This window comes from Podarcis filfolensis, assembly GCF_964270895.1.
Source record: "Podarcis filfolensis genome assembly, chromosome: 5".
Taxonomy (NCBI): Eukaryota; Metazoa; Chordata; class Lepidosauria; order Squamata; family Lacertidae; genus Podarcis; species Podarcis filfolensis.
Window position 1 is genome coordinate 81,548,416 of NC_139608.1, and position 16,950 is coordinate 81,565,365.

Below are 16,950 nucleotides of genomic sequence, written 5' to 3' on the forward strand. Positions count from 1 at the left end.
TGCAAATGGCCATTTTAGCTCAGGTGGGGGACGGGGGCAAAATGCCGTTGGGGGTGTTTGCAAGTGAAAATCAATGGACATAGAAAGGGTTGAGCATCCTCTTTTGTCTGCCTGCCTGTTCCCCCTAGAAATGGCACCTTGTTCCCGACAAGTTAGATATCATTCCACCCTCCTTTGTGCTGTGGTCTTAGGGCCTTCTTCAGGCACAGAAAAAAGATTGGGTTTGCAATATCAGCCACTTTGATTTGCAGACAGTAGGAAGCCCAACCTTAGTATTAATAGTAGTAGTCTGACCTTGGTTTATTCCGTAGAGTTACCAGCAACTGCTGCAATGGTAGTTTATGTATGCCACTGTATGCACTTCTTACATGATGAGGCCGTGTCTGAGCCAGATCTTAATTGCACAGTTGAATGGGAAATTGCATGGGTGAGCTTCTATATATGAAGCCTTATTATGCCTTAAATACCCCATCTCCTTTTAATTTTCATTTTGCTTGAAGATAATTTCAATAAAAGTGCTAATTGCTGCAGTGCAGCAATCTAATGGAGAGGCACTTGAAGCGCATGATAATATGAAATGTAATAGTGATGCAATGTTAAGTTTTAAAAATTATGCTCCCTGATGACTGCCCTTCAATCATAATAAAAAAGCACCAGACAGTTAACTTGAAAGGCACAGGCAATTGAGCAATCCCAATTAGGTTATATTGCATTGGAGGAAATGTGTGTGTGCTTTAAAAGTGCATTTATTGAAAACAAAACTAACTGAAGACTTTACCCGAGGTTTAAAAGTACCCTGCTTTTTTCAGTGCAGTTATTGGGGGTTTTTCTACCCCATATTTTCTGTTTCCACATTCAACGTTAAAAAAGAACAAGGACAGCATAGCTTTCTTCTTCAATACAGCCAGTTCAACAACATCAACCACCCCCAAAATAAATAAATAAAAATAATCTGACTGGTGACATAACACAAATTCAGCAAATCAAAGTGGTGCATTAATATTTTTAAATGGAACTATAGGTTGCTATTTCCTTACCTCTAATCCTAGAAAGCATAAGGATATTTTAATCCTTCCACTTTGAATAAGCTGCCAGTTATCAAAATGTGATGCCTATAGAAATTAGACACCTAGAGTAGTTGGTTGCCTGTGTGATGAGGAATTTTTTTGCCACCATCTATCCCAATCTGGGGAAGTAGAAAAGGCACAAATCACATACAATTACGATCCACTCCTCATTGGCTGCATCCCAATGGTGGGATTTTGCTGCTCAGTCGTTAATCACTTCCCTTGATTTCTAAATTAAATGGCTCACATTCTACAAAGGAAAATTAATAAAGGTTTGCCAAAAGGGAGAAGAAAGATGAGGTGTGTGCCTATGTGTTTTCCCAATAGTTTGCCAAAGGTTTCCCTTGAATGCAGTCTTGCATCAGAGTTTCCCAACCTCGTAGCCAGTGACAGATTGTGCTGTGAGTAGAGTTGAAAGCTAGTTGTTAAAGCTCAAATGCTTTTAAAAGACAACAGGAAGCCCTGGCCCCTTGCTAACAGAACCTTCAATGACTGTTCTACATGGTCACTGTTGGAACCAAGAACCATTTGGCTCCTCCCCTTTTCAGAGTGTTCTTCAATGACTATTTCACTTGTTCATCCCATAACAGATGAAAGAGGTTGGTACCTGCTCTCCTGTTCCTGACCCAGTCCTGTGGACTCAAGACAACTTGCAGCCGTTCTCCCCCCACCCCACCCCACCCCATAAATTTGTAATAGTTCTGTCCCAAACAGGCTTGCGATCTAAGGAAATCGAATGGTTGGGGAATGTAAGAGGTCAGATAAATAAAAATCACATAAACATTAAAAAAAACCCAAGAGCTGCAAAACCAATTAGTCCAGAACCAATCCAAAGGACAAGCCCTTTTTGTAGGCAACCACCTGTTGGTGGGGTCCGTGTACCTCTGATACAGTGTTAAGACCAGTGCTAATAGCTGTAGGTGCTGTTAGAATTATAGAATTACAGAATTAATAATACTGTGGGTGGGCTGGTTGCCTGGAGGTGACAGTTTCAAATGACTAGATCCGCATTTCTCAACCTTGGGGCGCCACTGGTCCTGCCAGCTAGGGGTGATGGGAGTTGTAGTCCAACAACAGTTGAAGACCCAAGTTTGAGGAAACACTGGGCTAGGTGTTAATAGACCAAAGACTCATATCTGCGTAGGGCTGGGATGCCCAACAAGTAAAAGAACCATGTTTTAATGGTGCTGTGTTCACATGATATATGGCTTTCAAAAGGTGATAGGCACTGCCAGATTACACAGGCATTGCAGTAATCCAACCTTGAAATCACTAATGCCACTGAAGCTATCTGGGCCTCCAGTGACAGGTAGATCAAGGTGCACCCCCAAACTGTGTAGCTGCTCCTTCAAGTGGAGTGTAATCCTATATAGGGCAGGCAATTGACCAGCTTTTCAGGTGCAGGAAACTGTCACCCACATTACCCCTGTCTTGCCAAAATTCCAGTTCAGCTTATTTTCCATCATCTATTCCACCACTGCTTCTAAGGCTCTTCCCCAGGTTTTGCACAGCCTCTCCTGATTCAGATGCTATGAAGAGATAGAGCTGTGTGTCATCAACATACAGATGGCACCTTGACCCAAAACTCTTAATCACCATTCCCAGTGGCTCTTTGTAATTGGGGATAAAGGAGATGGTGCTTTGATTGACAATAGCAATACACGTTCCTTGACACCCCCACCCCAGTCTAGCCTGCTGCTGTTTTGAGTAATCAGGTGAGCTAGGTCAAGGTCACTCTAGAAATAATAAATGGGTTTATGTTGTTCAGTCACTGTATTGCAGAGAACAATCTGAATTAACTAGAGTGAGAGAATATCCCAGGTCCTTGTGTCTAGGACTGCAGTCTAAGCTTTGTTTTGTTAATTTGCTGGATTCCAGGAATGAAGGATCAGCTGTGAATGTATTCACCCATACTGGTACAGAACACAGGGTGAAGTTTTCTACTGAAAATGAGTCTTTGTCACAGTTTGGGACGCAATGTCACCAAAGCTACAGCAACGTGTTCAGGTGGAGGTAAATCTGTTCATTTCTTTGACGAGGAGTCACAGCAGGGACTTGATCCATGGTGTGTGCATGTTCTCCATCCACCTGCACAACCTACAGAACAGACCTCACTCAGTTACGTAGAAAAGCTGGTTCAGCAACCAGATCTTCAGGTGAGCTGCCCTCCTTTTTATATTTTAAGTACTACTTGTTTTACATGCCCATCTGTCATGCCTCTTTAAAAAAAAAGAAATCTAAAACCATTTAAAAACTGAGATTAGGTCTGCATATGCCTCAGTGATGTCACAGTCAATTTTTATTCACCCATAGCTTGTTTTCGTTATATTCTATAGAACAGGGGTAGGGGACTTAGATCTGCCCAACAAATTGGATCCCTCGGTCCCCAGCCTGCCATTGGCCAGCTTTGACATGAAGGCAGGACCACCACCTGTCAATCACACAATGCTGTAAAGATGTTAGTCAATTGACACCTGTCATAGTTCGGGGGTGTGTGTGTCTTGCTGCAATGGTTGACCAACTCATGGGCAATTATAGCGACCCTCTTTGAAGGTGTGCTTCCAGCATCAATCAGCTGACTGGCAGAGCGAGAGAGAGAGTTTTCCAGCAGCACCAATCAGGATTTAAGCTCCTGATTATTCCTTTGTAGCCACATTTATACTTGCCCCACATCTGATGTCACATGAGATATCAGGTATGAGGCAGGTGGGCATGACTAATGAGGATACGCCTTGTGGGCCAAATTGAGGCTGGTGCTGTGCCTAATCAGGCATATGGGCCAGAGGCCCTACCCTTACTAGAGAACCAGCATTTTTCTCAGAGCTTGTATTGTACCCTTGTATTGAATATAGTGTGGTTTATGATGACATCATCATGCACAAGTACATCACAGGTGACCCACTGCACTGCATACGATTACAGCCTTAGTTGAATTCTTAGTTTCCTAATATAGGAAGGCTTACTAAGAGATGCACATGTGCACATACCCTTCAGCATATAGAACTGATAAATAACAAGAATGTGGACATTTGATCCATATGGTTTGGCCTGGAATACTTTGTGCAACATTTTCCTCAGTATCAGCATAAACAAAATGCTGCGTTCTTCCTTTGTGAATTAGGAAACTTAAATTCAGGTGCCCAGTCAGTTTTGCCCTATACTTATCCTGAAAAGGGGAATTATATAAAGTTAGTGGAAAATATTATTTTACACCAGCCGCTGTGACTAAATCCATGGAGTTCACCTTCTCTAATTCTGTGCTATCCTTTTGGAGTGTTGCTTATGTTTTGGGGATTCCTTTGTTTTCATGAACATATGTCCTGAGGAGGTAAAGGTAAAGGGACCCCTGACCATTAGGTCCAGTCATGGCCGACTCTGGGGTTGCGGCGCTCATCTCACTTTATTGGCCAAGGGAGCCGGTGTACAGCTTCTGGGTCATGTGGCCAGCATGACTAAGCCGCTTCTGGTGAACCAGAGCAGCGCACGGAAATGCTGTTTACCTTCCCGCCGGAGCGGTACCTATTTATCTGCTTGCACTTTGATGTGCTTTCGAACTGCTAGGTTGGCAGGAGCAGGGACCAAGCAACGGGAGCTTACCCTGTCACGGGGATTCGAACCGCCGACCTTCTGCTCGGCAAGTCCTGGGTTCTGTGGTTTAACCCACAGTGCCACCCGTGTCCCTCCTGAGGAGGTACTGTTCTATTAATCTTTTACCATTCGATAGGGCAATAGTTGTGAGTGATACTCAGCTAAGAATATGTTCATGTTACCACTTATTCCACAGCCAAGGCACTCCCGCTGCTAATTTTAGAAGCCACATTCACACGTTGTTAGCCATAAACTATACCAGTCCTGCAGTTTCTTCACTAATACTGATGCTTTGTGTGTTTTCTGTCTCTCACAAGCTTCAAGCCAATTAGAAAACTGGATGCAGAGTAAGCGGTAATGTAAACATACCCTAACAGCTGTTGTGCAGTGCAGATGAGCAAACAAGTGAATATAAAAGATAGCTTAATGAACAGGAGTTCCAGGAGGGTCACAGAGACAGGGAAACCAAAACGTTTGTGCGCATTGAGTGAAGACGTCCCCACCCATTCTCTGATATGAAGAACTCTGCACAAATGTGGCTTGAAATGCAGCCGGGGGGGTGGAGGATGACCTTGCTGCATTTCAAGCCACCAGTGTGAACATACCCTATGTTGTAGTCAAACCCATTGAAATGAATTAGCATCATCAATTTAGGTCCATTAATTTAAATAGGCTTACTCTGAGTAAAATGTAGTTGAATGCCACTGTGCGTGTGTGTAGATAGGTAATGTGTTTCAGTGGGAAGATGAATCAAACGAATATCCAAAGCTGGTTGACAAAGCTGTGAAATTCATAGTCAGCACTTTTTTTAGTGAAACTTAGTGGTTTCCTTTCTGCGTTTAGTGTTATGAAGTCTTGGTAGAAACATGTGTTGCATTTGACTTCGTTGATGGTTTTCCCCCTCCAGATTGTTTTATTTGATGTTATAATGTATTCTAAACCGCGTTTGAGATTTCCCCCCTCTAAAAATATAAAGCAGTATAGAAATGAAATGATTAACAACAACAACACATATTCTAGTAAATTAGGGTCTTTAGACAATCACAGTAGCATGCTGTTGCAGATTTACCTAACAACTAATAGTCATGCAGGTCTTAAAATGGGTCTGGTTATTATATACACACAAAATCAAAATATGCACATTTTAACACTCCAGTGTTCAGCAAAAACACATATTATTATTAATAATATTTTCTGCCCTTCATCTAAAGATCACAGGGTGGTTCACAACATAAAAATATAAAATGAGAACACAAAATATATAATAGCAACACCAGCAATCATAACCCCCTCCCACAAATACATTTAAAAGGCTATAGAATGTTAATCAGCCAAAGGCCTGGTTATAGAGAAATGTTTTCAACTGGTGCCTAAAGCTATGTAATGAAGGTGCTAGGAAAGCCTCCCTGGGGAGAGCATTCCATAAACAGGGAGACACCACAGAAAAGTCCCATTCTTGTGTTGCCACCCTCCAAACCTCTTGTGGAGGAGGCACACGAAGAAGGGCCTCAAGTGAAGACTGCAGGGTCCAGATCAGTTAAGGGTTATTATCGCAGTGAGGAATAGGTCAGTAACAGTATCTATATCATTGTTTGAAGGAATTAGCTATTACCTATGACTAAAGCAACGGAAACACACACAGAAGGCACTTGTCCACACTTTCCCCCTGGTCTCACATTGCAGACTAGGCCTCACTCATGCACAGGACCAGAGGGTGGCTTCTGAAATACCCCTCCCCCTCCCAAAACGCACACTTAAATGCAGGAAGAGGGAACAGTTATGGAGGCAGAAAAAAATGTGGATAAAAGCTTCCAAGCAAATTCCAAGATCAAGCAGGTCCCCACCCTGGTGGGATTTCCTTTTGCTTCTTTCATTGGTATCTTCTTCATTCTTTGGTGATCACTTGTAGCCGAGTAAAATTGTCTTCCATAAACACTGTTTTAGCAATGAGTCCGTAAGTGACTGTGGAGGCCAGTTCTGGAACCACACATCCTTCCACAGTGGGGACATTGGTTTCCAGGCAGGAGTTGATCACGGTGTGGATTTGCCAAGCGTGCCTTCCTCTTAGCACGTTTCTCCCTTGCGCCCTGAGTTCGAGTGGCTTCAAAGCCCATAACACCTTTGGTAAAGGCTGTTCTCCAATTGGAGCGTTCGCAGGCAAGTGTTTCCCAATTGTTGGTGTTTATACTACATTTTTTAAGATTTGCCTTGAGACAGTCTTTAAACCTCTTTTGTTGACCACCAGCATTACACTTTCCATATTTAAGTTTGGAATAGAGTAGTTGCTTTGGGAGAAGATAATCAGGCATCCGCACAACAGGACCAGTCCAACGAAGTTGATGTTGAAGAATCACTGCTTCAACACTGGTGATCTTTGCTTTTTCCAGTACACTGGTATTAGTTCGCCTGTCTTCCCAAGTGATGTGTAAAATTTTTTGGAGACACTGCTGATGGAATCTTTTGAGGAGTTGGAGATGGTGTTTATAAGTGGTCCATGTTTCACAAGCATACAGTAAGGTTGGTAGTACAATAGCTTTGTAAACAAGCATTTTGATTTCCCTGCAAATGTCCTGGTCCTCAAACACTCTGCACTTCAATCGGGAGAAAGCTGCACTCGCAGAGCTCAGGCAATGCTAGATTTCGGCATCAGTGTCGGCCCTTGTGGAAAGATAACTGCCCAGGCAGAAGAAGTGATCAACATTTTCCAACGTTACACCATTGAATTGGATTTGTGGTGCTGCAGAGGGGTTATTTTGTACTTGTTGGTGCAGCACTTTGGTTTTTTGAATGTTCAGTGATAGGCCAAGCTTTTCGTAAGCTTCTGCGAAATATTTAGGATGGTTTGGAGGTCATCCTCTGAGCGTGCACACACCATGTTGTCATCAGCATACTGAAGCTCTATGACGGAAGTTATGGTAACCTTACTCTTTGCATTCAGCCTGCTCAGATTGAAGAGCTTTCCATCTGTTCGATACATGATTTCTACTCAGGTGGGGAGTTTCCCTTTGACAAAGTATAGGATCATGGCAATTACAATAATGAATAGAGTTGGGGCAATAACACATCCCTGTTTAACACTTGATCCCACTGTGAATAGATCACAGCATCAAAAGCCTTAGTCAGGTCAATAAGTGCCATATACAGGGGTTGGTTTTGCTCTCTGCATTTTTCTTGAAGCTGTTGAGCGGTGAAAATCATGTCCACTGTCCCCCTAGAAGGTCGAAAACCATTTTGGGATTCAGGAAGGGTCACCTCGGATATTGTTAAGAGATGGTTTGCTAAGATCCTTGCAAGAATTTTGCCGGCTGCAGCTAATAGAGAGATGCCTCAGTAGTTTTCGCAATCAGTTCTGTCACCTTTTTTAAATAAATTGATAATTTTGGCATCCCTAAAATCTGCTGGAATCTCTTCTCTCTCCCAGATTTTTTTCGATGAGCTTGTGAAGTTGTTGTGTAAATTCAATTCCACCCACTTTGAAGACTTCAGCAGGTATCCCATCAGGTCCGATGGCTTTGTTGTTTTCCATTTGGGTAATAGCTGTACACAACTCTCCCAGATTTGGAGATACTGCAAGCTCATCTCTAACTTGTTTTTGCAGAATTTGTGAGAGGGCCTCAGCAGCTATGGGGGGGGTGTGGTTAAGGAGATGTTGGTAATGTTCTTTCCAACGCAGTGCAATAGCTTCTTTATCTTTTAGAAGTGTGGTACCGTCTGCTGAGCGTAGGGGGCATATGCCATGATTTATTGGCCCATAGATGGTCTTTGTGGCTTGGTTACCATGATTTGATTTTGGATTGACACACAACATCATTTCCATTGAGGTGACCGGTGTAACTCCTTCAGCTTCTTTTCCCCTCAGGCAGGCCTCAAGCAGCTTCTTTCCTGTCATAACAAACTGAAGCCATTTCTTTTTTAAAAAAATCATATAGGAAGTACTGGAGTGGGAGCATCTCTCAGGCTTAAGAGCTGGCAGCCTGTACAATGGAAGGAAAGGCAGCCCTATATAACAAAAGGTGGAACTTCAGTAGTTGAAACTCCCTGATGAAGCAGCTGTGAGGTCTGAAATGCATTGGGTTTCAAATGTTTTCTCCTACTCCTTTGCTTCCTGCTCCCCACCCCACCGACACACAATTTGCCTGGGGATTCCCTCTTTTCTGCTGCACTTACTGAAAGCATGCATTTTGACACTTCTTGTACTTCCATACACTTGTTGCGGACAAAGGGATGTGTTTTGTCTCCCTCCCTGTTTTTTTCTGAAGGTTCTATATCTAAACAGGTTAATTGATGGGCTGCATTAGTCAGAGAGGTGCCATTGGGCAATATGGTGGCTTTCAGATTGGTCCAAGAACTTTTGTGTTCCTTGGAAGCTGATTAGGTGTTTTCCCCATGAGAAGATGGATGGATGACAGCATCACTCCTGATCTTCCCTGTGATGCTCAGCTACAAAAAAAGTTCAAGGAGGGTAGTTGAGCAAGTCCTCTCTCTTGCAGGACAACATTGAGTTCCCATAGGCCTGGTCAGCACTTTGTATGAATGGACTATGAACCTTCTGGGAGTTAGCAAACATGCCCCGGGATCCTTTGGGAGGAAAGGCAGTATATTAATTCAATAATCAAACACAATGCTAGGGGCAGTGTTATAATTTCTGCATTCATGTGTAACACTAGGCAAAGCTGCATAGTTTTTTTAAATCATAAATGGCACATGCAGTTCAAGAGATCCCACTTCACTCTTGCCTCAGTTGACTGGGCAGCAGACTATGGTGCTGCTGGCTTAGCATCACACCTGAACCAGCATTCATGGTTTGTTTCCTCCCCCCCCCAAAAAAAAAACAGCCCCAAAACAAAACTACAACAGGAGGCCAGGAAAAAGTGTTGCCTTCAGATTGTGGTTTGCGTTGGGAAAGCCAACCACATATGTGCTTGTTTGGATGTTATGGTAAGCTAGTCATCCCATGGTTTGCTTTCCCTGCTTAGCCAAAGGAAGAGCAAAGTGGGAGTATTCAGACAATGTATTGGTGCACGCAATATGTGTACATTATGGTAGCTTAGTGTTATATTCAGCAGGTGCAGCCAGTCGGAGCAAGGCTTGCCTTCAATCCACGTGGCCAGGCTCGTGCAGTGTGCAGTGGAGTCCAATACATTTCTGGTCTTGAAACACACACACAGCATTACGCAGACCAAATGATCATTGGGTCTGGCATTTTTGTTAATATGCTAATAATAATGTTAAAAGTTTGTGGATAGAAAAGTCAGGCTTAGAGTGTTTTCCTTTGATTTTACATAAATACATTTGAAGAGTTATGTTGATTTTCCCTCCCCACTGTTCAAGTTTGATTTACTAGAGAATAGCTTGAGCCACACATGTGATAAACCTCCTGCTGCCAGCAGTTACAGACTTGCCCTCTGGCATGTTTTGCAGTGGGAAATACCCAGTTCCCAGCATTTAATGAAAGAGCTGGATGCAGTAACTCACTCGCTGCCTAATCTTGGAGAAGTAATGTTTGCTTTTACCTAGCGGAGGTCTGGGCCTTCTGAATACCCCTTTCGTCATTTTCAAACTGTGTATTCTAATCTCCTCCTTTGTTCTTCCGCTGTGAGTTATACAGTATCAAATGAGTTTACGGGAATGAAAGGATGAGTTCCCATTTTGATTAAATGCAGGCATTAAGAAGAGGCAAGCAGATCTCCTCGTTTAATGGTGCATTTCTTGCCCTTTGATACTTGTTCTGTGGGTGGGTGTTGTGTTGGAAATCGGAAATTCTTCTGTGGAATTAGGTTCTCTAATAGTGAGCCTCTTAACGGCCACATCACACACCATTTGTTAAGTGTAGAAATGTAACAAGCTGGAGGGCTCACTATATTTGCTACCCTGGACTGCCGCTTTCTGCTGAGCGGGCACTCAGTGTCAGTCCTGCCCCAAGACGTGTGGAATAACCCTTGCAAGTAAAATAAATTTTATTGACTTTTAGCTTAGATCCAATGGCAACTGTTCACCTCACCGTACCTGCCAGGCAGATGTCTTGGTAGTATGATCTTTGTCAAGAGGTGGGCCCTAAGCAGGTGAGGAACACACCCAGTTGGCCAATGAGCCACTACACCGCATCTCAGCACAATGGATTCAGAAGTGTCCTCCTGGATGCTGAAAAGACCTTGTGATTAAGTAAGGTAAAAATGGCCCAGAGCAGACTTTACTAGCCTGGTCCTTCAGATGTTGTTTGGCTATAGCAGGGCTGTCTTGCTGTACTCCATCAACATCTGGACAGTACCAGGTTGACAAAGGCTGACCTAGATCATGAAAAGAGAAAAATGCAATTAACTAAAAAATGTACCTCCATCTTTGGCAATGTGCAAAATGCGCCAATGGTTGCACAGATGCTTGTGCAACCATGTTAGTGGCATTTTCTCCATCTGGTACGCCGGCTGAGACCCTACCTGCCTACACACTGTCTTGCCAGAGTGGTACATGTTCTGGTTATCTCCCGCTTGGACTGCAGCAACATGCTGTACGTGGGGCTACCTTTGAAGGTGACTTGGAAACTATAACTAATCCAGAATGCGGTAGCTAGACTGGTGACTGGGAGCGGCCACCGAGACCACATAACAACGGTCCTAAAGGATCTTCATTGGCTCCCGGTGCGTTTCCAAGCACAATTCAAGGTGTTGGTGTAGACCTTAAAAGCCCTAAACGGCCTCAGCCCAGTATACCTGAAGGAGTGTCTCCACCCCCATCGCTCACCTTGGACACTTAGGTCCTCCTCTGAGGGTCATCTGCCAGTTCCCTCACAGTGAGAAGCAAAGTTACAGGGAACCAGGCAGAGGGCCTTCTCGGTAGTGGCGCCCTCCCTGTGGGACACGCTTCAGATGTCAAGGAAATAAACAACTATCTGACTTTTAGAAGACATCTGAAAGCATCCCTGTTTAGGGAAGTTTTTATGTAGCACACAATTCCCCATATAATCCATGTTTTAAGATGGTAGGTTCAAGACAGAGAATCAGTGGTTTTGCAGCTTAAATATGCTGGAATTTAACTAGGAACAGCCAGTGTGGTGTCCCATCAGCTATTTTGGACTACAACTCACTGCATCCATAGCCTGGAGGGCACCATTTTGGCTATTCCAAGACTGAAGTCTCCTATCTAGTGTAGGGTTGCCATAGCTTTGTTTTTGTTTTAGTTGTTGAGCTCCCCCCCCCCAAAAAAATCTTTTTTTAAAATGAAGTTTACAAGCTATTTTTAAGACAATGCATCAAAATCTACACTTCTGAAATGGGTTGCCATGCATCCGGATTTTCCCAGACATTTCAGCGATTTCCGCCCGGACACTGCTTCTGACTGCCGAATCATGGGTATGTCTGGGAAATTCCGGACATATGGCAACCCTAATCTAGTGAGCAAAAATGCTTTCGTTGAATCTCCAGTGCAGAGATCTCAACTTTTGATTAAAACACACTTGATGGCTCACGGCAGAAGCATGAGGTGCCTTCAATGAGAGAGCTTGTGCTTGAGATGACATGCAGGGATCTGAAAGCTCTGTTATATAGGTCTAATCTGTCTCACACATGGAAATCATCACTGGATATTGCATGCATGAGTTCACTCTTGAGTTCGGAGCTCTGAGGGGAAGCCACCAAGGACTTGGAGGGTAGTCTCTCTTCCTCAGTAGAATGGTTGGAACCAGCTTGTTTTATGTAATAGATCTTATAAATTATATTAACATACCAGTGTAATTTAATAAAAAGATCATAGGAACCCTAAAGCTTATAGTAAAAATGGCATTTTACTTTTCCCCTCCCTCTTTCTTTTTGCCTTTGGCGTATCAAGCATTATCTACCAAACGAATATAATAGTTTCTGAAAGCTTGTATAATACATGGCCTCTCTTATTTAAGCTTTGAAGAAAATGTCTTCTGCAAGTGCACGGCTGGCAAGCAACATTTACTGTTCAGATAAATTGAGCGCAAAATTCTTTGTGTTACAAGGGTTAGAAGCAAATTTTACATTGTGCAGGCAAGGACGATTAACCCTCCAGTCATTTTATATATCTATATAGTAGTAGGTAACTTTTTTTTTTACTTTCTGTATATAGTTTTCATGTTTTCCAGCCCAAACATAAGGCTCAGCCATGGTTAAGTTGAATTGTGATTTGATGCAGTGTCCGAATTGACGAAATATAGTTATGGTTTATTTCTGTAAGTCCCTGCAATGGAGACAGAGTGAAGCTGAAAGGGTGGAGAATAAGATCAAATGGTTCTGAACCATTGTTTGTTAAACATGCCATGGTTTGAGTTCTAAACCATGTCTGTTGCAAACCATAGTTCATTCAGTGTGGTGTCTGATGTCCTATGCAGATTACCTTAATTCTAGGGATAATGAACAGATGCCAGGTGTAGGAGGGAGCAATGGGATTGCACTTGTTGCTCATGCTTTCCTCCATGTTTTGATTGGGTTGTCTTCACACCGTCTACATGCAGATAGGCTGTATGTAAAAAAAAATTCCGTGCTCGGATCAGGAATGAGAAGAGCAGGTTTGATAGTGCCCTCTCCCTTCACTGATTATCACCTGAAAAGTTTGCCTGCCTGAGTTACTGAGTTGTAATCCATTTAAGATAGAGGTAATGTTTCTTCCCTCTAATGGAGCAAAGTGGTTTTCCTGTTAATATGGGAAGCTTTCAAGCAAACATTCAACACGTACACAGTTTAGAGATGGGTTCTTGCTCCACGTACAAATTGCAAATGAAAAATAGAATCCAGATGGTTATATTTTCCCTTTTCTATTTTAAAGATTGTTCTACCATAGTCTGAGCTCCTTGGTATGTGCCAAATTTTCATCATATGGTTGTATTGCCTTAGCTTTAATATCAAACTGTCAGGATGCAACTGACATTCAGAAATACTAAACAAACAGTTAAACCGGTTAAAGTATTGACGTGCATGATTAATGTTCTGCAGTGCATATTATCAAGAGTAGGAACCCAAATTCTGGCAAAGCAATAATATTTACCACTGTTAATCTAGAGATTCTTACCATGGCCTTGGGCAGCAAACACGTACTACACCAGGAACTGAGAACCTGTTGTATGTTGGACTTCCAGCTCCCATAATCCCCAACCAGCATGGACAGTGATCGGAGAAATTTAGTCCAAAAGTATCTGGAAGGTCACATGTTCTCCATCCCAATGCTACATTATAGCTCTTTAACTGCCCTTTCATGGCAGAGGTAGAAAAATTCCCAACATCTTTCATTTATTTGTTAATTAACAGAATTTATATATACACCACATAATGCAAGTTATCTGTGTCCTCTGCAGAACAAATACAGCTATTGAAAATACAATGTAAAAACCCTTACTGTAAAAATCTGTGTAAAACAGTGCATAATGACCGTGTGCCCATTTTTTTCTCATATGGCAGCATTGAGATCCTTACTGTGGTACCAGATTTCACAATGTACACTAGCTGTCTGCCAACTATTGATGAGTCAGACACCCTTTTATACTGTCGTTGCCTTGGGAAATGCTCCCTTTCCGAGAACCAAGGTCAGTTGTCAGATTGACAATCGTTGCACTGTGAGCATTATCATCCTACATGAGGGAGGTTATTGCACAACTGCGTTGTGTTGCAGGTCATAGGTATTGGTTTCTAGCATCCATCATGTTGGGTGCGAAAAGAACAACAATGAAAAGTTTGTTTTTGTATGGCTTATAATGATGAAGGTAGTATTTACTGAGATCTGTTAAAGTAGATATACTTGGAGTGGATTTTCTTTTTGGCAACTGTTGAGAGAATGTACTTCCTCAAACTTCTGATCACCTCCCTTACCCCTATCTCTCGCTCACCAGTATACTGTGAGTCTCGTTTCTGCTTCTCCATGGCTGATTCCATGGTTTGCAATATGATCAGAGTAGTTACCGTAATTTAATATTGACAGCAGTAGTCTGATTAAACTATTTCCACTTCCACTAGGTTCATTTTAATAAAACCAAGAGTCTAAGTTTTATTGTTTGAATTGAAAAGCACGTGCTTTATTCATGCAGTTGCATAACTTCTTTCACCTGCAGTGAAATGCCAGAGTTGGATTTAAGGATTCCAGAGGTTTGCTTACTAGCTTCTCAGTAAACTATGGCCCCATTCTGGTGATGATTAAAAATTTCTATAAGGATTTTATGAACCACAGTAGGTGTTTTCTTTTTGTACCGAATTTTTCTGTACACCTGGCCAATAAAACTTTTAAAGGGGGAATTACAAAAGCCCAATATTTGATCTTCTGAGATTGACTCCTTATATTTGTGTGACTTGGACTAACTCTCGTAGAATCCCGATGAATCCCATACTGAGCAGAGAAGCATAAAATTTGGTAACATATATTTCAATAACATATAAGAAAGGGGGATACAAGGCTTGTAATCAATCACATGGCAAAAAAATAATAATATTTAAAATATAAATGATGCACGCAATGTTAAAATGTATCCAGTGAAATATTAAGTTTAAAATTAAGCACTCTCTTTTAAAAAGTACAAATGTGAGTTGTTGCATTCACAGTTCCTGGGAAGTAGAACAATTCTTGATACTGGAGCATAGTAACATGTCCTTATTATAAATTGTTTTGTTTGTAAATATCAGGACGTTGTCCTCGGGGTCGTATGAGATTGTTCACTTGAAGAGTTACTAAGAATTCCAAATACTGGCATATTTCACTGGATACATTTTAACATTGTGTGCATCATTTATATTTTAAATATTATTATTTTTTGCCATGTGGTTGATTACAAGCCTTTTGTTTGACTTACTATACCTTACTTTTCAGCAATAGCTATGGACCAGATTTGACCCTTACAATATGCTTGTAAAGGACGAGCATAGTTTGACAGGGTACAGTACTTGCCTGCTCATCTTTCATTTTTATTCATGGATATGCAAAAACATGCCTAGTCTCCAGTACTTTTATTTCTCTGGAAAAGGAAATTAACCCTGTAAAAGACTGCCCTGAAACTTCCTATTTTCTTGGAAAAGGGGAGACCACAAAGCAGCATACTGTTAGATATATATTAGCAGCAAAACACCAATGTGAAATTGATGCATATGTCAAACCGCATTTTGCAGTTGTAAATGAACATCAGTAATGCACAAATTTGGCTTTGATAACCACAGCACTTACCCCCCCCCCCCAAAAAAACCACCCCTTAGCACTTGCAACTGCTGTGAGTTTTACTGCTTCTGACAAATCTGGCAGCACAAGCTTTTAACAAAAGAAGATACAGCATGGCATATCCATGTGAATTTTCAGCTCCTTGGGCAGTTTTTCTGGTGATGCGAAAGGCAACGGAAGCCTTATAAACTGGATCATTTCCCATCTTAATCAAACTTCCTTTGCATCCCCAAAGCTAATTGGAGTCCTGTTTGGTGCTCAGTTTGGTGCACTGAGATGTGGATAAGCAAACATTTGCCATACTGCTGAACTCAGGCCTTTGTCAGGAGGAGTGGAGAGAAGGTGTTACCAGCAGCAATAAAAGTGGTGTGGAAGAGAAGGTGGAAGGGGAAATCTGTGCTTAATTGATAATGGAAATTCCCAGCAGGCAACTAGGAAGAGATGCTTACTGATGCTGTTTCTGAGAAGGTGCAGTGAAAAATATGTATAGAAAAATAGCTGCACCTTTTCTAAATTAATCTCAAAAATGTTAGGTAAGCAGGTCCAACTACATCTTGCATTGTACCAAAGTACTTCAGTTGGAAGCCTTATCTAATGTATAAGATTAAGCACCTGCCTTAAGCATTATAGAAATGCTTGAGTTTTAAAATCTAGCTTGACCAGTGTTAGAAACTAAGATATAAAAGCTAGGAGCTAAATGGCACCTTAAACCTAGGTTATGGGCACAACAACAGAATGTCTAGGCACATTTTTTTTTAATAACAAGAATACAAAGCTGAAAATGAATGAACTGCTACTAAAATGTTATGTTTGTTTTTCACATGATCTAGTCCTTCCCCTGCCCACCTCTCTAATATTCTGAAGAGGGTCTCTTCTCCCGTCTTCAGAGAGTAGCTTTTCTGCCTCAGGGGGGCAGAAAAAGGTCCTTTCCTTCCACTCTGCAGTTTTGATCTGAAATCTCAGGTGCAGTACTGCGCCCAGAGCTCAGAAACAGCTCACGCTAATGAAAGAAATTCCCTGTCACAAAATGCGCCTAGAACAATGGGAGTTTCGAACACTGAGCTTGACTAGGCTTTTATTCTTTTAAACAATCTATTTTTTTGTGTGCAGAGGCTATACAACAGCAATTTTGTTTGGTTATCAATGT

At 41.9% G+C, this 16,950-nt stretch overlaps 1 protein-coding gene across 17 annotated transcripts in view; it reads left to right on the forward strand.

Annotated features, from left to right (window-relative positions):
* The window catches only part of LOC310762898 (disks large homolog 5-like), a 124,284-nt gene that overhangs the window by 23,937 nt on the left and 83,397 nt on the right, over positions 1–16,950 (forward strand). For 2 of the 17 annotated variants that reach the window (XM_083614543.1, XM_083614545.1), the window contains exon 1: positions 2,867–3,223. The exons of the other annotated variants lie outside the window; for them this stretch is intronic. In XM_083614543.1, coding sequence (XP_083470669.1) covers positions 3,130–3,223 — 94 coding nt within the window. In that variant the 5' untranslated portion in view covers positions 2,867–3,129. Of the gene's footprint in view, positions 1–2,866; positions 3,224–16,950 lie in introns of those variants that run through there. 17 annotated transcript variants of the gene reach the window in all.